This window comes from Oncorhynchus mykiss, chromosome 9, assembly GCF_057628025.1.
Source record: "Oncorhynchus mykiss isolate SJ-2025 chromosome 9, ASM5762802v1, whole genome shotgun sequence".
NCBI lineage: Eukaryota > Metazoa > Chordata > Actinopteri > Salmoniformes > Salmonidae > Oncorhynchus > Oncorhynchus mykiss.
The window spans coordinates 3,106,241-3,128,083 of NC_143030.1; the positions used below are offsets into that span (position 1 = coordinate 3,106,241).

At 42.9% G+C, this 21,843-nt stretch overlaps 1 protein-coding gene across 2 annotated transcripts; it reads right to left on the minus strand.

The window, feature by feature from the left end:
* Positions 1-1,222: 1,222 nt before the first annotated feature.
* LOC110518555 (eukaryotic translation initiation factor 4E type 2) lies at positions 1,223-18,650 on the minus strand. 2 transcript variants are annotated; one of them, XM_021596085.3, is made up of 8 exons: positions 18,211-18,650; positions 13,566-13,650; positions 11,268-11,402; positions 10,891-10,995; positions 7,140-7,188; positions 6,120-6,223; positions 1,641-1,777; positions 1,223-1,525 (listed from the first exon to the last, which is right to left on the minus strand). In XM_021596085.3, exons 1-8 carry the CDS (start codon positions 18,225-18,227, stop codon positions 1,486-1,488), a joined length of 672 nt encoding a protein of 223 aa, XP_021451760.1. In that variant the 5' UTR covers positions 18,228-18,650; the 3' UTR covers positions 1,223-1,485. The 2 variants fall into 2 exon arrangements, with proteins under 2 accessions (XP_021451760.1, XP_090039419.1); XM_090183293.1 differs by having other exon boundaries at positions 6,120-6,289; positions 18,211-18,626.
* Between the last annotated feature and the right edge of the window lie 3,193 nt (positions 18,651-21,843).

Below are 21,843 nucleotides of genomic sequence, written 5' to 3' on the forward strand. Positions count from 1 at the left end.
CATTTGTGCAGTATATAAAAAGTCTCCAGTCATGTAAAATTCCATAGAATTGTATGAAATTAATTGATAAAAGACTACATTTTTCCCGGGACCAGGCTACTAATTTTACCCCCATGTGTGCAACTTTTGGCTCCCAAGTGGAGCAGCGGTCTAACAGGCTGACTACACCGCTTGCGTTGCAAAATAAATGTAGAAATCTGTTACTCAATTACTGCACCCAATCAGTTCTATTTCTGACGCAGATCACACTGCCAGTCCTGCCTCTCCCATCTCCTCATTGGTTTATAGAAGCAGGTACCCAGGTGCCATCTCCTCATTGGTTATACCCACATGGGTGACTGAAAGACGAACGAGGTCAGTGGCGGTAATGCACCTAATTTATGAAACGCAACAAGTCAAGAAGAAAAAGCCTGGAAGGAAGAGAGATGACTAGAAACGATTCAGTTGACCGTTTTGTGTGTGGATTAATTGTCGTAGTAGAAGACCTTGTGCATTTCATGTCAAATAACTCATCGTTTATATCCAAGAACAAATTAGCTAGCAACAACAAGCTAGCTAAATAGGACAAATTATCGAGCAAGTGCAAGCTAACTAGCTAAAGTGCCATAAATGTTTAATGCTTTTCGACCTGTCCCCAAATTAATATCATTGGTCGAGTTTGTTTTGATTTTTTAACCTGCGTGTCGTGATTGCGTTTGGTGTGAGGGGACAAAATACATTTACGCACGATGACGCACGCGCGCAGCCGGTTTGGGTTCCATGTAAGGCACTGCATCTCAGTAGTCTAAGGCACTGCATCTCAGTAGTCTAAGGCACTGCATCTCAGTAGTCTAAGGCACTGCATCTCAGTAGTCTAAGGCACTGCATCTCAGTTGGCCCGGCATCGTGCGGGTTCGGCAGGTGTAGGCCGTCATTATAAAAAAAAAAAATGTATATTCTGAATTGCCAAGTTAAATAAAGGTTAAATAAAAAAACTTCTGTATGTGCCTCTACACTACACTATTATTTAAAAAATATCCCAGTACCTCAGAGGTCACCTCCCTCTCACATTTTGTTCCGCCCCTCAAATTATACCAATGTAACAGCCTGAGAGCACTGGACAGGTTACAACCACATGGAACCATATAGTCAACATTACATGAGCATTCCACAGGTCACATTTAGGATACAAAAAAACAGATTAAGATTAGGGTTAATGTAATAATGACGTGGTCAGACAGGATACCAAAGACACTTTTATTTCTGTATTGTCATGGAAGAACACACAGTCGGTCCCACACTGGCCTGTTGTAACTCAGGGACAAGCTGCAAAAACACACTACTCCATCTCCGCAGTGAAAAATCTCTGAGTGAGAGAGGCAGAGATGGGAGTGGAGGGAGGGAGAAAACGTTCTCTCCCTCCACTCCACTCCAGTCTCTCCCTCCACTCCACTCCAGTCTCTCCCTCCACTCCACTCCAGTCCAGTCTCTCCATCCTCCATCTCTTCACAGGGTGATCTTTGTGTTGCGGAAGCTGGAATTATCCCTAAGAAGAAAACACAGATCAATAAACAGAATTCTCCTTAGAGACAACACAAAACACTGAGTGGTCGTTGTGTGTCCACGATGGTGTTAGGTGGGAGTGTGTGTGTGAATCGTACTTGAGGCTGTCGTTGTGTGTCTTGTACTCCATGATGGTGTTGGGAGGGAGGTTCAGAACGCGTCGAAGAGTGTCTCGGATTCTAGATGTCGTCACCTGATCGCTGGCCGTCTTATTCCATATAGACAAGATGTCTTCCTGTAAACAACAAGAACATTACACACTAACCCTGATCGCTGGCTGTCATATAGACAGGATGTCTTCCTAGAGAAACACACATTACACTGACCACTCGATATTCGCGTTCACAAGTCAAACGCTCGTTGTCGAGTCATCGAGGGCTCCCCTGCTCCCCCTCTTCGAGAGGGAATCCTTTGCCAACTTTGTGCCCTTAGTAGTAGGGATGTGACATTTAAAATGTTTAAACACATTTTGGATCGTTAACGTTTAGAAAAAAATCCCTAACCGAAAACCTTTTTATTACAGTTATCCCAAAACTACCACTCGCAGGCCACTAACATACATACAATTACATTTCACAAATACTGCAAGTAGGAGATCGGAATCTTTCAAATTATTTGGATATAAAGCGCTCCGCAACTCATCGTTAACAGCTGAAAAAAAATTCTAGAGTGAGACGGGGAAGTGACATCATCAGTCCTGTATGAACTGACTGAAATGGAGGCAGTACAGATGCTGAAAGGGAGGCGCCGTGAGACCAAACCCGCTTCTGGCAGCCGTGAGATAAGGGACGGAGGGAGTAAGGCATATCTAGAACCAGACTACTAGATACCAATGGTATAGAATGTCAGCTTCAATACCCATAAGGAGTATCTAGAACCAGACTTGTTGGATGTCTGTGAACACGCGGTCATGTATCACATTGAAGTGGGAAACGAAGTACGTACTGACAACATGGAGGAATAACCCATGTTATACTAACCCTAACCCCTAACCCAACAAGCCATCACATATAAGTGGGAAGTGAAGTACGTACTGACAACATGGAGGAATAACCCATGTTATACTAACCCTAACCCCTAACCCAACAAGCCATCACATATAAGTGGGAAGTGAAGTACTGACAACATGGAGGAATAACCCATGTTATACTAACCCTAACCCCTAACCTCTAACCCAACAAGCCATCACATTGAAGTGGGAAGCGAAGTACGTACTGACAACATGGAGGAGAGGGAGGTGAGCGCCGCCTGGTAGGGTTTCCACTAGTTACCACAGACAAAATTGGCTATATTGTAAAAATGTATGAAAACAAGCTTAGCAGTGTGGTTAAGGTTAGGGTTAACGTTAGCAGTGTGGTTCAAATTCAAATTTATTTATATAGCCCTTCGTACATCAGCTGATATCTCAAAGTGCTGTACAGAAACCCAGCCTAAAACCCCAAACAGCAAGCAATGCAGGTGTAGAAGCACGGTGGCTAGGAAAAACTCCCTAGAAAGGCCAAAACCTAGGAAGAAACCTAGAGAGGAACCAGGCTATGTGGGGTGGCCAGTCCTCTTCTGGCTGTGCCGGGTGGAGATTATAACAAAACATGGTCAAGATGTTCAAATGTTCATAAATGACCAGCATGGTCGAATAATAATAAGGCAGAATAGTTGAAACTGGAGCAGCAGCACAGTCAGGTGGACTGGGGACAGCAAGGAGTCATCATGTCAGGTATTCCTGGGGCATGGTATTCCTGGTTAAGGTTAGGGTTAACGTTAGCAGTGTGGTTAAGGTTAGGGTTAACGTTAGCAGTGTGGTTAAGGTTAGGGTTAACGTTAGCTGTGTGGTTAAGGTTAGGGTTAACGTTAGCAAATTAAAGTTTGTCACATGCGTCGAATACAACAAGTGTAAACATTACCTTGAAATGCTTAATTACAAGCCCTTAACAGTGCAGTTCAAGAAATAGAGTTAAGAAAAAAATGACCAAGTAGACTAAAACAATAATTAATAATAAAAAGTATATATACAGGGGACACCGGAGTCAGTGTGCGGGTTAGCATGTTATTGGAGGTCATTTGTACATGTAGGTTAATAACCTCTTGAAGCTAGGGGGCACTATTTTTATGTTTGGAAAAATAACGTTCCCAAAGTAAACGGTCTATTTCTCAGGACCAGATGCTAGAATATGCATATAATTGACAGATCAGGATAGAAATCACTCTAAAAGGTTCCAAAACTGTAAAAATATTCTGTGAGTATAACAGAACTGATATTGCAGGCGAAAGGCTGAGGATAATCCAATCAGGAAGTGCCTCTTATTTTGAGACCTCTGTGTTCCTATGCAGGACTGTCCTCCATTTAAAGGGATATCAATCAGATTATTTTTCTGTGGCTTCCCTAAGGTGTCAAGTCTTTAGACATAGTTTCAGGCTTTTATTTTGAAAAATGAGCGTGAAGGATCACATTGCGTAAGTGGAGAGGTGGGGGCTCTCAGAGTGAGTTGGTGCGCAATTGAGTCAACCGGCCATTGTTCCTCCCGCTGTTATGGAAAAAGCTACATACTCGGTTGATATATTATCGAATATTTTAAACTACCTGAGGAATGATTATAAAAAACGTTTGACATGTTTCTGTGGATATTATGAAAACTATTTGGAATTTCCGTCTGCGTTGTCGTGACTGGTCTTTTCTGTGGATTTCTGAACATAAACAAACAAACGTCGGTATTTTGGGTAGAAAAATCATCTTTATGGAAAAAAAGGAACGTTTGTTGTGTAACTGGGAGTCTCGTGAGTGAAAACATCCGAAGATCAAAGGTAAACGATTAATTTGATTGCTTTTCTGATTTTCGTGACCAAGCTTCCTGATGCTTAGCCTAGCATAGCATTATGTACACTATCGATAAACTTACAACAAGGTGATTAACAAAAGGCTAAGCTGTGTTTCAAAATATTGCATAGTGAATTCATGAATATGAATATTTCCTAGTAATATTATTTGACTGTTGCGCTATGCTTTTCAGTGGTTGCAGACGAAAATGATCCCGCTACAGGGATGCCTTTTGGACCCAGACTTGGTGCTCCGGTACTGCTTGCCGTGTGGTAGCAGGGAGAACAGTGTATGACTTGATGATGAGTCTGACAATTTTATGGGCTTTCCTTAGACACCGCCTATTATATAGGTCCTGGATGGCAGGAAGCTTGGCCCCAGTGATGTACTGGGCCGTACACACTACCCTCTGTAGTGCCTTATGGTCAGATGCTGAGCAGTTACCATACCAGACAGTGATGCAACTAGTCAGGATGCTATCGATGTTGCAGCTGTAGAAATTTGAGGATCTGGAGACCCATGCCAAATCTTTTCAGTCTCCTGAGGGGGAAAAGGTTTTGTTGTGCCCTCTTCACCAATTTCTTGGTATGTTTGGACCATGACGGAAAGGCTCTGGAGCAACGAACCACCCTTGCTGTCTCTGCCTGGCCGGTTCCCCTCTTTCCACTGGAATTCTCTGCCTCTAACCCTGTTACAGGGGCTGAGTCACTGGCTTTCTGGTGCTCCTTCATGCCATCCCTAGGAGGGGTGCGTCACTTGAGTGGGTTGAGTCACTGATGTGATCTTCCTGTCTGGGATGTGCCCCCCCTTGGGTTGTGCCGTGGCGGAGATCTTTGTGGGCTATACTCGGCCTGGTCTCAGGATGGTAAGTTGGTGGTTGAAGATATCCCTCTAGGGGTGTGGGGGCTGTGCTTTGGCAAAGTGGGTGGGGTTATATCCTTCCTGTTTGGCCCTGTCCGGGGGTATCATCGGATGGGGCCACAGTGTCTCCTGACCCCTCCCGTCTCAGCCTCCAGTATTTATACTGCAGTAGTTTATGTGTCGGGGGGGCTAGGGTCAGTTTGTTATATCTAATTCTCCCTTTCTCTCTCTCGGAGGACCTGAGCCCTAGGACCATGCCTCAGGACTACCTGGCATGACTCCTTGCTGTCCCCAGTCCACCTGGCCGTGCTGCTGCTCCAGTTTCAACTGTTCTGCCTGCAGCTATGGAACCCTGGCCTGTTCACCGGGCGTGCTACCTGTCCCAGACCTATTATTTGACCATGCTGGTCATTTCTGAACATCTTGGCCACCATGTTCTGTTATAATCTCCACCCGGCACAGCCAGAAGAGGACTGGCCACCCCTCATAGCCTGGTTCCTCTCTAGGTTTCTTCCTAGGTTTTAGCCTTTCTAGGGAGTTTTTCCTAGCCAACGTGCTTCAACACCTGCATTGCTTGCTGTTTGGGGTTTTAGGCTGGGTTTCTGTACAGCACTTTGAGATATCAGCTGATGTACGAAGGGCTATATTAATACATTTGATTTGATGATGGTGTCCACATCACCAACGAACTTGAAACTCTCGACCAGCTCCACTACAGCCCCATCGATGTTAGGGTTAAGGTTTAAAACCATATTTTAAGAAGAGAAAAATGTAAAAAAATAGTTGGGTTTTATGATTTTGTGGCTGTGGTAACTAGTGACAACCAATAGCCAGGAATGTGGTAGATTGAGCTGTATTGCGCCATGCGCCAAACCACACGTGTGTGTGGTGTGTGTGTACGTACCTGGAAGCGAATAGAGACCACCACCCCACAGATCTCCTCTCCCACCATGAACTGTTCTCCCAACATGGCCAGAATAATGTTCTCCCAGAACCTGCTGGCCAGACCTGTCAACAACAACAATATTAACAACATGGCCAGAATAATGGTCTCCCAGAACCTGCTGGCCAGACCTGTCAACAACAAGTGGTGTCAGATTTCACCTCCTGTTTCACACAGTAGACATTCTCCAGTGCTTCTGAAAATCAGGACTACTGCTCAATTCAAGCCATTTTAATCTAGTGTCCACAGATCGATTTCTAAGCAAAATGGCGGTCGGAACCAGTACCAGAACGTCCCTTAAGCCGACGTAGCTAGATAGTTGGCTAAGTTAGCTACTGTAGCTATCCAGTACGTGTTGTGATGTAGCTAGTTCGTTAGCTAGGCTAGCTACTGTAGCTATCCAGTACCACCTCCAGTATGTGTTGTGATGTAGCTAGTTCGTTAGCTAGGCTAGCTACTGTAGCTATCCAGTACCTCTTCCAGTATGTGTTGTGATGTTGCTAGTTCGTTAGCTAGGCTAGCTACTGTAGCTATCCAGTACCTCCTCCAGTATGTGTTGTGATGTAGCTAGTTTGTTAGCTAGGCTAGCTACTGTAGCTATCCAGTACTTCCTCCAGTATGTGTTGTGATGTAGCTAGTTCGTTAGCTAGGCTAGCTACTGTAGCTATCCAGTACTTCCTCCAGTATGTGTTGTAGCTAGTTCATTAGCTAGGATAGCTACTGTAGCTATCCAATAGCTCCTCCAGTATGTGTTGTGATGTAGCTAGTTCGTTAGCTAGGCTAGCTACTGTAGCTATCCAATAGGTCCTCCAGTAGGTGTTGATGTAGCTAGTTCATTAGCTAGGCTAGCTACTGTAGCTATCCAGTACCTCTTCCAGTATGTGTTGATGTGATGTCTACACTTGAAGGGAGATTTAGAGAATGGTAAAAGACAACATGAGAAGCAAAGCGAACAGGTTGTGTCTTATAATAACAACAGACCTTTCCGCAGCCTGATGATCCACTTCCCTCCGTTCTTATTAGCTTCATCCTGGAGGGTTACACACACACACACACACACAGTGAATACCAAAAAGGTATGGTTATACTGGATGGGATGCTATCATACTGATGGACTCACCATCTTAGAGACACACACCTCCCACATTATACCTATATATAATAAACATTTAAAAAATAATATCATCTATATACAGTTGTGGCCAAAAGTTTTGAGAATGACACAAATATTAATTTCCACAAAGTTTGCTGCTTCAGTGTCTTTCGATATTTTTGTCAGATGTTACTATGGAATACTGAAGTATAATTACAAGCATTTCATACGTGTCAAATGCTTTTATTGACAATTACATGAAGTTGATGCAAAGAGTCAATATTTGCAGTGTTGACCCTTCTTTTTCAAGACCTCTACAATCTGCCCTGGCATGCTGTCAATTAACTTCTGGGCCACATTCTTGCATAATCAATGCTTAGAGTTTGTCAGAATTTGTGGCTTTTTGTTTGTCCACCCGCCTCTTGAGGATTGACCACAAGTTCTCAATGGGATTAAGGTCTGGGGAGTTTCCTGGCCATGAACCCAAAATAACGATGTTTTGTTCCCGAGCTACTTAGTTATCACTTTTAGATTATGACAAGGTGCTCCATCATGCTGGAAAAGGCATTGTTCATCACCAAACTGTTCCTGGATGGTTGGGAGAAGTTGCTCTCGGAGGATGTGATGGTACCATTCTTTATTCATGGCTGTGTTCTTAGGCAAATTGTGAGTGAGCCCACTCCCTTGGCTGAGAAGCAACCCCACACATGAATGGTCTCAGGATGCTTTACTGTTGGCATGACACAGGACTGTTGGTAGCTCTCACCTTGTCTTCTCCGGACAAGCTTTTTTCAGGATGCCCCAAACAATCGGAAAGGGGATTCATCAGAGAAAATGACTTTACCCTAGTCCTCAGCAGTCCAATCCCTGTACCTTTTGCAGAATATCAGTCTGTCCCTGATGTTTTTCCTGGAGAGAAGTGGCTTCTTTGCTGCCCTTCTTGACACCAGGCCATCCTCCAAAAGACTTCGCCCCAAGCATACTTCCAAAGTTGTGGCAAAATGGCTTAAGGACAACAAAGTCAAGGTATTGGAGTGGACATCATAAAGCCCTGACCTCAATCCCATAGAAAATGTGTGGGCAGAACTGAAAAGGTGTGTGCGAGCATGGAGGCCTACAAACCTGACTCCGTTACACCAGCTTTGTCAGGAGGAATGGGCCAAAATTCAACCAATTTATTGTGGGAAGCTTGTGGAAGGCTACCCGAAACATTTGACCCAAGTTAAACAATTGAAAGGCAATGCTACCAAATACTAATTGAGTGTATGTAAACTTCTGACCCACTGGGAATGTGATGAAAGAAATAAAAGCTGAAATAAATCATTCTCTCTACTATTATTCTGACATTTCACATTCTTCAAATAAAGTGGTGATCCTAACTGACATTAGACAGGGAATCTTTACTTGGATTAAATGTCAGGAATTGTGGCTACGGTGTATGTAAACTTCTGACTTCAACTGTATATATATTAATAACAATGTATTTATCTACATGTTACCTCCAACATTATACCTATATATAATAATATAATGTATATATCTACATGTTACCTCCCACATTATACCTATATATAATAATAATATATATCTACATGTTACCTCCCACATTATACCTATATATAATAATAATATATATCTACATGTTACCTCCCACATTATACCTATATATAATAATATAATGTGTATATAGACATGTTACCTCCCACATTATACCTATATATAATAATAATAATAATGTGTATATCTACATGTTACCTCCCACATTATACCTATATATATAATAAGTGTATATATCTACATGTTACCTCCCACATTATACCTATATATAATAATAATATAATGTGTATATAGACATGTTACCTCCCACATTATACCTATATATATAATAAGTGTATATATCTACATGTTACCTCCCACATTATACCTATATATAATAATATAATGTATATATCTACATGTTACCTCCCACATTATACCTATATATATAATAATATAATGTGTATATAGACATGTTACCTTCCACATTATACCTATATATAATAATAATATAATGTGTATATAGACATGTTACCTCCAACATTATACCTATATATAATAATAATATAATGTGTATATAGACATGTTACCTCCCACATTATACCTATATATATAATAAGTGTATATATCTACATGTTACCTCCCACATTATACCTATATATAATAATATAATGTATATATCTACATGTTACCTCCCACATTATACCCATATATAATAATAATATAATGTGTATATATCTACATGTTACCTCCCACATTATACCTATATATAATAATAATATAATGTGTATATAGACATGTTACCTTCCACATTATACCTATATATATAATAATATAATGTGTATATAGACATGTTACCTCCCACATTATACCTATATATAATAATAATATAATGTGTATATAGACATGTTACCTCCCACATTATACCTATATATATAATAAGTGTATATATCTACATGTTACCTCCCACATTATACCTATATATAATAATATAATGTATATATCTACATGTTACCTCCCACATTATACCTATATATAATAATAATATAATGTGTATATATCTACATGTTACCTCCCACATTATACCCATATATAATAATAATATAATGTGTATATATCTACATGTTACCTCCCACATTATACCTATATATAATAATAATATAATGTGTATATATCTACATGTTACCTCCCACATTATACCTATATATAATAATATAATGTGTATATCTACATGTTACCTCCCACATTATACCTATATATAATAATATAATGTGTATATCTACATGTTACCTCCCACATTATACCCATATATAATAATAATATAATGTGTATATAGACATGTTACCTCCCACATTATACCTATATATAATAATAATATAATGTGTATATCTACATGTTACCTCCCACATTATACCCATATATAATAATAATATAATGTGTATATATCTACATGTTACCTCCCACATTATACCTATATATAATAATAATATAATGTGTATATAGACATGTTACCTCCCACATTATACCTATATATAATAATATAATGTGTATATAGACATGTTACCTCCCACATTATACCCATATATAATAATAATATAATGTGTATATAGACATGTTACCTCCCACATTATACCTATATATAATAATAATATAATGTGTATATATCTACATGTTACCTCCCACATTATACCCATATATAATAATAATATAATGTGTATATAGACATGTTACCTCCCACATTATACCTATATATAATAATAATATAATGTGTATATAGACATGTTACCTCCCACATTATACCTATATATATAATAAGTGTATATATCTACATGTTACCTCCCACATTATACCTATATATAATAATATAATGTATATATCTACATGTTACCTCCCACATTATACCTATATATATAATAATATAATGTGTATATAGACATGTTACCTCCCACATTATACCTATATATATAATAATATAATGTGTATATAGACATGTTACCTCCCACATTATACCTATATATAATAATATCATGTGTATATAGACATGTTACCTCCCAGATTATACCCATATATAATAATAATATAATGTGTATATAGACATGTTACCTCCCACATGGGTTTGATTCCCTCTTTAAACAGGTGGAAGTCAGAGTGGCCAGTCAGATCTCCCGGTCGCACCAGGTGACTGTAGAATTTCCAGAACTGCTCCACCTGGCAACCAATCACAGCACAAGATAACATCAACCAATCAGCTGGTCACATCCTAACCCTATCAACCACATGTTAAACACAGTGTGTATATGATGAGTGTTAGTGGTGTGTGTGTGTATATGATGCGTGTTAGTGGTGTGTGTACTGACCGATGCGTGTTGGTGGTGTGTGTGTGTGTATATGATGCGTGTTAGTGGTGTGTTTCCTGACCTGATGCGTGTTGGTGGTGTGTGTGTGTATATGATGCGTGTTAGTAGTGTGTGTGTACTGACCGATGCGACCGTGCCGATCTGTCTGATGTTCTGTTCATAACTCTGTGTGTTGGCGGGCCGGGACGGAGTCCTCCGAGAATACCACAAGGTATAGTTATACTGGAGAGGATGTTCCCCTACTGCAGGACTCACCGTCTAACACACACACAGTCAGTATGAGTACCACAAGGTATAGTTATACTGGAGAGGATGTTCCCCTGCACACACACACAGTATGAGGCATTAGCTATAAAACAGGTTACACAGGCTTAATCTGCAAGGATTACTTGAACCCAAATATTAAATCAGATTTGAGGGAAAATAGGATAGATGAGCACAGATAGGCTGACAGAGGGAGGCTGACAGAAGGAGGGGGATGAATCCCATTTGTTCCCATCTGGTCAAGTCTGTCAGTGATGCCAGTTGTAGAATGTAAAGTAATGCTTCAATTCATATTTAAGGAATGGATGTGGTATATTATTACGTATTTCTTTCAAATAGACTGTTGTTGGCAATTAGCACATTTTGCAGGTTGGATTAGTGAAAATATATACGATGAAATGAAAAAATCTACAGTACCAGTCAAAGGTTGGGACACCTTCTCATTCAAGGGTTTTTCTTAATTTATTACTATTTTCTACATTGTAGAATAATAGTGAAGACATCAGAACTATGAAATAACACATATGGAATCATGTAGTAACTCCCCCCAAAAAGTGTTAAACAAATCTAAATATATTTGACATTTCTTCAAAGTAGGCACCCTTTGCCTCGATGACAGCGTTGCATACTCTTGGCATTCTCTCAACCAGCTTCACCTGAAATGTTTTCCAACAGAAGGAGTTCCCACATATGCTGAGCACTTATTGGCTGCTTTACCTTCACTCTGCGGTCCAACTCATCCCAAACCATTTCAATTGGGTTGAGGTCGGGTGATTGTGGAGGCCAGGTCATCTGATGCAGCACTCCATCACTCTCCTTCTTGGTCAAATAGCCTTTACACAGCCTGGAGGTGTGTTGGATCATTGTCCTGTTGAAAAACAAATGATAGTCCCACTAAATGCAAACCAGATGGGATGGCATATCACTGCATAATGCTGTGGTAGTCATGCTGGTTAAGTGTGCCTTGAATTCTCAATAAATCACAGACAGTGTCACCAGCATAGCACCCCCACCTTCACACCTCCTCCACCATGCTTCACGGTGGGAACCACACATGCGGAGATCATCCGTTCACCTACTCAGTCTCTCACAAAGACACGGCGGTTGGAACCAAGAATCTCAAATTTGGACTCATCAGACCAAAGGACAGATTTCTACCGGTCTAATGTCCATTGCTTGTGTTTCTTGGCCCAAACAAGTCTCTTCTTATTGGTGTCCTTTAGTAGTGGTTTCTTTACAGCAATTCGACCATGAAGGCCTGATTCACGCAGTCTCCTCTGAACAGTTGATGTTGAGATGTGTCCGTTACTTGAACTCTGTGAAGCATTTATTTGGGCTGCAATCTGAGGCTGGTAACTCTAATGAACTTATCCTCTGCAGCAGAGCTCCTGGGTCTTCCTTTCCTGTGGAGGTCCTCATGAGAGCCAGGTAACTCTAATGAACCTATCCTCTGCAGCAGAGGTAACTCTGGGTCTTCCTTTCCTGTGGCGGTCCTCATGAGAGCCAGGTAACTCTAATGAACCTATCCTCTGCAGCAGAGCTCCTGGGTCTTCCTTTCCTGTGGCGGTCCTCATGAGAGACAGTTTCATGAAGGTGTTTGATGGTTTTTGCGACTGCACTTGAAAAAACGTTCACAGTTCTTAATTTTCCAGATTGACTGACCTTCATGTCTTAAAGTAACGGACTGTCGTTTCTTTTTGACAATTTGTACTGTTCTTGCCATAATATGGACTTGGTATTTTACCAAATAGGGCTATCTTCTGTATACCACCCCTACCTTGTCACGACACAACTGATTGGCTCAAATGCATTGAGGAAAGAACTTCCACAAATTAACGTTTAACAAGGCACACCTGTTAGTTTAAATGCATTCCAGGTGACTACCTTGTGAAGCTGGTTGAGATAATGCCAAGAGTGTGCAAAGCTGTCATCAAGGCAAAGGTGGCTACTTTGAAGAATCTCAAATATATTTTGATTTGTTTAACACTTATTTGGTTACTACATGATTCCATTTGTTATTTCATAGTTTTGATCTCTTCGCTATTATTCTACAATGTAGAAAATAGCTCAAATAAAGAAAAACCCGTTAATAAGTAGGTGTCCAAACTTTTGACTGGTACTGTATGCGTGATTGTGTGTTTAGTGTGTGTTGCGTACCTTGCGTCGATTGTTGTTGATGGAGCAGTCTTCCTCCCGGTTACAGACCGTCTCATCCTGATCCTCTGGGTCGTCATCTTTCAGACTGGGGGGAGAGAATATACACACACATTATACACCCTAACACTCCTGATCCCCTGGGTCGTCATCTTTCAGACTGGGGGGAGAGAATATACACAGAGTGTACAAAACATTATGCTCTTTCCATGACAGACTGACTAGGTGAATCTGTGTGAAAGCTATGATCCATTGCTGTCACTTATCAAATCCGCTTCAAATCAGTGTAGATAAAGGGGAGGAGACGGATTAAAGAATGATTTTTAAATCTTGAGACATGGATTATAATCTCTGGTGGACAGATTCGCATGTAAACAACGACTCACGTAGAATGTGACTACGGGTAGCAGTAGTTCCTCGTTTTGGGGAACGATCATTTGGACGAATCAGGATTAGGCCGGCTGGCTTATTGCACCAGCTGGCTGTGTAACGAGTGTGGCTTTATGACAATAAGGCAAAAACGGGAGTAAGCAAGAAGGAGTCGACTGGGAATGGCAAGAGGAATGTCGAGTTGTCCTGAAAACATGGTAAGCTAACGTTACTGAGTGTCAAGCTAGTTAGCTTGTTGGTTAGAAGGTAAGTAGTTGCGTTTTACAACCAGACTGTCAGTTTTACACATAGCTAGCTAGATAATGAACTAAAGTGCAATTATCAGAACCCATTATCTAGCGTATGGTAGCTATATCTGTCAGATGTAAAGCAAGGAGGATCATGGGATGTATCAGAAGCTATGCATGTTGACTAACTACCACACGTTAGCTAGATCCAATTAGCTAGCTACAGCCTACAGATGTAACCGGAATAATCTGGGATCTGGAGAGATGGCAGTTAGATGGTCAGAAAGCGTTACCCCAGCCACTAGCAGCTGATGACCTTGGTGATGTGGAGCCAGCATCACCCCAGCCACTAGTATCTCTGTAGCACCTGGAGATGGACTGATAGGGGTAGTGAGTGTGCTTGAAAGTGAGCCCTCACCCCTGACCTCCCACTGATCCAGGGCCTCCTGCCTAACCAGTCTCTCTGACAGGGAGTTACTGCAGGATTATACAGCCCTGACCTCCCACTGCCCCAGGGCCTCCTGCCTAACCCTAACTACAGTCTCTCTGACAGGGAGTTACTCCAGGATTATACAGCCCTGACCTCCCACTGGCCCAGGGCCTCCTGCCTAACCCTAACCACAGTCTCTCTGACAGGGAGTTACTCCAGGATTATACAGCCCTAACCCTAACCCATATTATCCAGGGCCTCCTGCCTAACCCATATTATCCAGGGCCTCCTGCCTAACCCATATTATCCAGGGCCTCCTGCCTAACCCATATTATCCAGGGCCTCCTGCCTAACCCATATTATCCAGGGCCTCCTGCCTAACCCATATTATCCAGGGCCTCCTGCCTAACCCATATTATCCAGGGCCTCCTGCCTAACCCATATTATCCAGGGCCTCCTGCCTAACCCATATTATCCAGGGCCTCCTGCCTAACCCATATTATCCAGGGCCTCCTGCCTAACCCATATTATCCAGGGCCTCCTGCCTAACCCTAACCCATAACATATTATCCAGGGCCACTGGTTGAATTGGATGTACTCAAATTGATGCGCTCTCCTCCCAGACTTTTCTAAAAACATAGTGTCCATCCTCTGTCCCCAGGTGAGTCTGCTGGGCTATGGAACTCTAGAGCAGCCACCCTGTTCAGTCATCTCTGAGAAAGGATGTAACTAGCTAACCCTTTCAATTGCCACATTGTGGGGATGACCAATGCAGTAAAGTTTGGTATAAAACTCATTTTCCAATTGTTAGATTACCGAATAAATACTTTTTCTTAGGATGTTTGGCATGTTGGTTTTCACTTGGTTTCTTTTTTTACTTATGTGGTAACTTCAACATCAAGCACTGAGTTTATGAGGTTAGTGTGGATGAAGGGGAGGAGACAGGTTAAAGAAGGATTTTTAAGCCTTGAGACAATTGAGACATGGATTGTGTACCGGTCATTCTGAAAGTATTCAGACCCCTTTACTTTTGGATGAAATTCAGCTCTCTTCCTAGAGCTGGCCACCTGCCCAAACTGGGAGAGAAGGGCCTTGGTCAGGGAGGTGACCAGGAACCCGATGGTCACTGACAGAGCTCCAGAATTCCTCTTTGGGGATGGGAGAGCCTTCCAGAAGGACAACCTTCTCTGCAGCACTCCACCAATCAGGTCTTTATGGTTGAGTGGCCAGACAGAAGCCACTCCTCAGAAAAAGGCCCAACAGCCCGCTTAGAGTTTGCCAAAAGGCACCTAAAGGACTCTGAGACAATGAGAAACAATATTCTCTGGTCTGATGAAACCAAGATTGAACTCTTTGGCCTAAATGTCAAGCGTCACGTCTGGAGGAAACCTGGCACCATCCCTATGGTGAAGCATGGTGGTGGCAGCATCATGCTGTGGAGATGTTTTCAGTGGCAGGGACTGGGAGACTAGTCAGGATCAAGGGAAAGATGAACGGAGCAAAGTACAGAGAGATCCTTGAGAAAAACCTGCTCCAGAGCGCTCAGGACCTCAGACTGGGGCAAAGGTTCACCTTCCAACAGGACAACAACCCTAAGCACACAGCCAAGACAACGCAGGAGTGGCTTCAGGACAATTCTCTGAATGTCCTTTAGTGGCCAAGCCAGAGTCCGGACATGAGCCCGATCGAACATCTCTGGAGAGACCTGAAAATAGTTGTGCAGCGGCGCTCCCCATCCAACCTGACAGAGCTAGAGAGGATCTGCAGAGAAGAATGGGAGAAACTCCCCAAATACGGGTTTGCCAAGCATGTAGCATCATACCTAAGAAGACTTGAGGCTGTAATTGCTGCCTAAGGTGCTTCAACAAAGTACAGAGTAAAGGGTCTGAATACTCATGTAAATGTGATATTGCAGTTCTTTTATTTTTAATAATATTGCACACAAAAATAAACCTGTTTTTGCTTTGTCATTGTGTGGTATTGTGTGTATTGATGGGGAAAAAACAAATCAATTTTAGAATAAGGCTGTAACATAATAAAATGTGTAAGTCAAGAGTTGTGAATACTTTCCTAATGCACTGTGCATTAGTGCCTGGCACACTGCCTGGCACACTGCCTGGCACACTGCCTGGCACACTGCCTGGCACACTGCCTGTCAATCATCTTGCTGCTTTAGACTGGAACTGATGCTTTGTGGTTTTATACTGCCGTATTCAGACCCCTTTACTTTTGGATGAAATTCAAAATAAATATTTGAACATTTCAAGTTATTAATTCATGTTCAGGGGTTACTGCGTGTTCAGGGGTCACGGCGTGTTCAGGGGTCACGGCGTGTTCAGGGGTCACGGCGTGTTCAGGGGTCACGGCGTGTTCAGGGGTCACGGCTAGGGGATACTGTGTGTTCAGGGTTACGGCTAGGAATTACTGCGTATTCAGGGGTTTACGGCGTGTTCAGGGGTTTACGGCGTGTTCAGGGGTTTACGGCGTGTTCAGGGGTTTACGGCGTGTTCAGGGGTTTACGGCGTGTTCAGGGTTACATATTGAGAAAGAGGGACACGTTTTGTTTAGGTTTTACACATTTTTCTAAATAAAATATAGTTAACCATGACCAGAAAATGTTTCACTTTTGATGGGTAGGAACCAGTCATTTATGGCACCGTGGGTCACCACAACATGCACCCAGGCAAACAGTGATATCGCTCACCGGGGAAATCTCGTTTAGCGCAGCTGGCATTGTGATGCAGAAGAATGAGTTGAGCACGGTGCTCAATATAACCAATTGTAGCTGGCAGCATGAAAAATGTCCTCAAATAATGGCTTTTTCGCAGTTACTTCAAAACTATGGCAAGCAGCTGGGACATACGATAATGTTATAAAAACAGGCCTCCATGGCGGATTCAATATAGTATTTTCAGTGGAGCCAGGCCTGACTTAAATAGTTACCACTTCCATGTAGTTTACAACCACGCAAGGGTTGCTGTTAGCTAACGTTACCTAATTGGCGGACTGTGGGTAGATGTTACCTAATTGGTGACCGTGGGTAGATGTTACCTAATTGGTGACCGTGGGTAGATGTTACCTAATTGGTGACCGTGGGTAGATGTTACCTAATTGGTGACCGTGGGTAGATGTTACCTAATTGGTGACCGTGGGTAGATGTTACCTAATTGGTGACCGTGGGTAGATGTTACCTAATTGGTGACCGTGGGTAGATGCTACCTAATTGGTGACCGTGGGTAGATGCTACCTAATTGGTGACGGTCGGTAGATGCTACCTAATTGGTGACGGTCGGTAGATGCTACCTAATTGGTGACTGTCGGTAGATGCTACCTAATTGGTGACTGTCGGTAGATGCTACCTAATTGGTGACTGGTTAGATGCTACCTAATTGGTGACTGTGGGTAGATGTTACCTAATTGGTGACTGTCGGTAGATGCTACCTAATTGGTGACTGTCGGTAGATGCTACCTAATTGGTGACTGTCGGTAGATGCTACCTAATTGGTGACTGTCGGTAGATGCTACCTAATTGACTGTGGGTAGATGCTAAAACAACTAACATCGTGGTTAGCATCATGGCTAGCGCAGACCGATAACTTACTGTTCAAATTGATTCATCTCAGCGTCGAGCAGTCTTCTTCACAGAGAAGCGAACCTCACGACAACAAGGAGAGTTGATGGGTTTAAACGTTAATCGTTTATCGTTTATTAACCCGCTGGTTACGTTCACTCGCTTCAAACAACACGCAAGATAGCTGGTCGCGGTGCAACTGAAGTTCCACACAGCCGCGGTTCCGCTTGTTAACGGAAGCAGACGGGTCGGTGTATGGGACAAACGGAACGAAGTTGAACACGGAATGCCTCAGCTCCGTTCATTTCTCGAATGTATTGATGATGTTGGTTGGATGGATGGATGGACGGATCTATGGCCTGCTTTCCTATTTTAGATAATTCATAATAAACATAATGTAATACATGTTGCGGACCGGTATGCTCAGGCAGTATCTGAAGAACTGTAGCAGTAATATCATGGTCCACCACAGGAGGGCGCTTTTACCTCAGTTGTTCTAGTCTGTTCTGTCGTCAGTAGATGTAACACAAGCCTGGCAATGACAGTGGTGAAGGTTTGCAATTTTGGGACTTTTCTATTAGTTTATTAAGCCAGGCAAGCACAAACAAGCACATATAAAGTATTTGATTTATTTTGGACATCAGAGCAACCTTGAGTGAAACTTATGAGTCAGAAAAAGGATGTTCATATGATAGGCAAGATAATGTATACAAAACCGTGCAGAACATATCCAACTGACAATATCCTAAAGAAAGTTAACTATGGAGTCAAAGTTGGAGCAGAAATAACAAAATGACAGTTAATGAATGTGTATGCTTAATCCAGTATACACTAATGTATTAAACAACAGACAAAATTCACATTCTACAGAACAACGGCAGAGTTATATCTTAAGTGTAAAACTAATAATGACTCAATAATCCTTTCTAAGAATAAAGTCTGGAAGTTGTGGGCGGAGCTAAAATGTTGTCTGTCAGAAGTATTACAATGTAAACGTACTTTTAATCCGTCTGTCTGCATATTTCAAGACATGACATTTGGGGGTGTAGTGAGATACCCAATGGGCTGGATGATTCTCTTCTCATGACATATATTAAGAACTAGGAAATCCACTCCCCTGGCCAGTCCTGACAATAAGACCGCAGAAACCTGCCCACATCCTGGTTCACTCTCCCCACCTGCCCATTACTCTCGGGGTGAAAACCTGAGGTGAGGCTGATCGAGACCCCCAGACGTTCCATGAACGCCCTCCAGACTCTCGAAGTGAACTGGGGACCTAGATCAGACACTATATCCTCAGGCACCCCGTAGTGCCGGAAGACGTGTGTAAACAAGGCCTCCGCAGTCTGTAGTGCCGTAGGGAGACCGGGCAGAGGGAGGAGACGACAGGACTTAGAAAAACGATCCACAATGACCAGGATCGTGGTGTTTCCCTGTGAAGGAGGAAGATCAGTTAGAAAATCCACTGACAGGTGTGACCAAGGCCGTTGTGGAACGGATAAGGGATGTAGCTTACCTCTGGGCAGGTGTCTAGGAGCCTTACACTGGGCACACACCAAGTAGGAGGAAACATAAACCCTCACGTCCCGAGCCAAGGTGGGCCACCGGTACTTCCCAGTCAGAAAGCGCACCGTCCTGCTGATCCCTGGATGACCAGAGGAGGGTGACGTGTGGGCCCAATAGATCAACTGGTCACGGAGGGCAGACGGAACGTACAGACGCCCGACGGGACACTGGAGTGGAGCGAGCTCTGTACGTAACGCCTGCTCAATGTCCGCGTCCAGCTCCCACATGACTGGCGCTACCAGGCAGGAGGCCGGGAGAATAGGAGTCCGATCCATGGACCGCTCCTCTGTGTCATATAGCCGGGACAGTGCGTCTGCCTTCACATTCTGGGAACCTGGTCTGTAGGACAGGGTGAACACAAAACAGGTAAAAAAAACAAAACATGGCCCACCTTGTCTGATGAGGATTCAGTCTACTAGCTGCCCGGATGTACTCCAGGTTGCGGTGGTCAGTCCAGATGAGGAAAGGGTATTTCGCCCCCTCAAGCCAATGTCTCCACACCTTCAGGGCCTTTACCACAGCTAACAACTCCCGGTCCCCCACATCATAGTTTTCTCCGCCGGACTGAGCTTCTTCGACAAGAAAGCGCAGGGGCGGAGCTTCAGTGGCGTGCCCGAGCGCTGTGAAAGCACGGCTCCAACCCCAGCCTCGGACACGTCCACCTCCACTATGAACGCCAAAGAGGGGTCCGGATGTGCCAACACGGGATCCGAGGTAAAGAGAGCCCTCAGGTGACTAAAAGCCCTGTACGCCTCAGTCGACCACTTCAAAAGTACAGGACCCCCCTTCAGCAGTGAGGTAATGGGAGCAGCCACCTGGCCAAAACCCCAGATAAATCTCCGGTAGTAAACCCTAAAAACCGCTGCACCTCCTTTACCGTGGTGGGAGTCGGCCAATTACACACAGCTGAAATGCAATCACTTTCTATCTCCACCCCTGATGTGGAAATGCGGTACACTAGGACAGAGACGGCTTGCTGAAAGAACAGGCATTTCTCAGCCTTGACGTACAGGTCATGCTCCAACAGTCGTCCAAGTACCCTGCTCACCAAGGACACATGCTCGGCGAGTGTAGCGGAGTATATCAGAATGTCATGTTTCAAGCAGACCACCATGGTCCGTGTGCCCAAGAACACAAAGGCAATCTGCCTAAATGACTACAGACCGGTAAAGATGTATATAGAGGTGTGGTGTAAATAGAGGGGGGTGGTGTATATAGAGGTGTTTATAGAGGAGGTGGTGTATATAGAGGTGTGGTGTATATATAGGTGTATATATAGGTGTGGTGTATATAGAGGTGTATATAGAGGTGTGGTGTGTAGAGAGGTGCAGTGTGTATAGAGGTGTATATAGAGGTGTGGTGTATATAGAGGTGTGGTGTGTATAGAGGTGTGGTGTATATAGAGGTGTGGTGTATATAGAGGTGCGGTGTGTATAGAGGTGTATATAGAGGTGTGGTGTATATAGAGGTGTATATAGAGGTGTGGTGTGTATAGAGGTGCGGTGTGTATAGAGGTGTATATAGAGGTGTGGTGTGTATAGAGGTGTATATAGAGATGTGGTGTGTATAGAGGTGTGGTGTATATAGAGGTGTGGTGTATATAGAGGTGTATATAGAGGTGTGGTGTATATAGAGGTGTATATAGAGATGTGGTGTATATAGAGATGTGGTGTATATAGAGGTGTATATAGAGGTGTGGTGTATATAGAGATGTGGTGTATATAGATGTGTGGTGTGTATAGAAGTGTGGTGTGTATAGATGTGTGGTGTGTATAGAGGTGTGGTGTGTATAGAGGTGTGTTGTATCTAGAGGTGTGGTGTGTATAGAGGTGTATATAGAGGTGTGGTGTATATAGAGATGTGGTGTATATAGAGGTGTATATAGAGGTGTGGTGTATGTAGAGGTGTATATAGAGGTGTGGTGTGTAGAGGTATAAAGTGGTGTGGTGTGTATAGAGGTGTATATACAGGTGTGGTGTATATAGAGGTGTGTATAGAGGTGTATATAGAGGTGTGGTGTGTAGAGAGGTATATAGAGGTGTTTATAGAGTAGGTGGTGTATATAGAGGTGTTTATAGAGGAGGTGGTGTATATAGA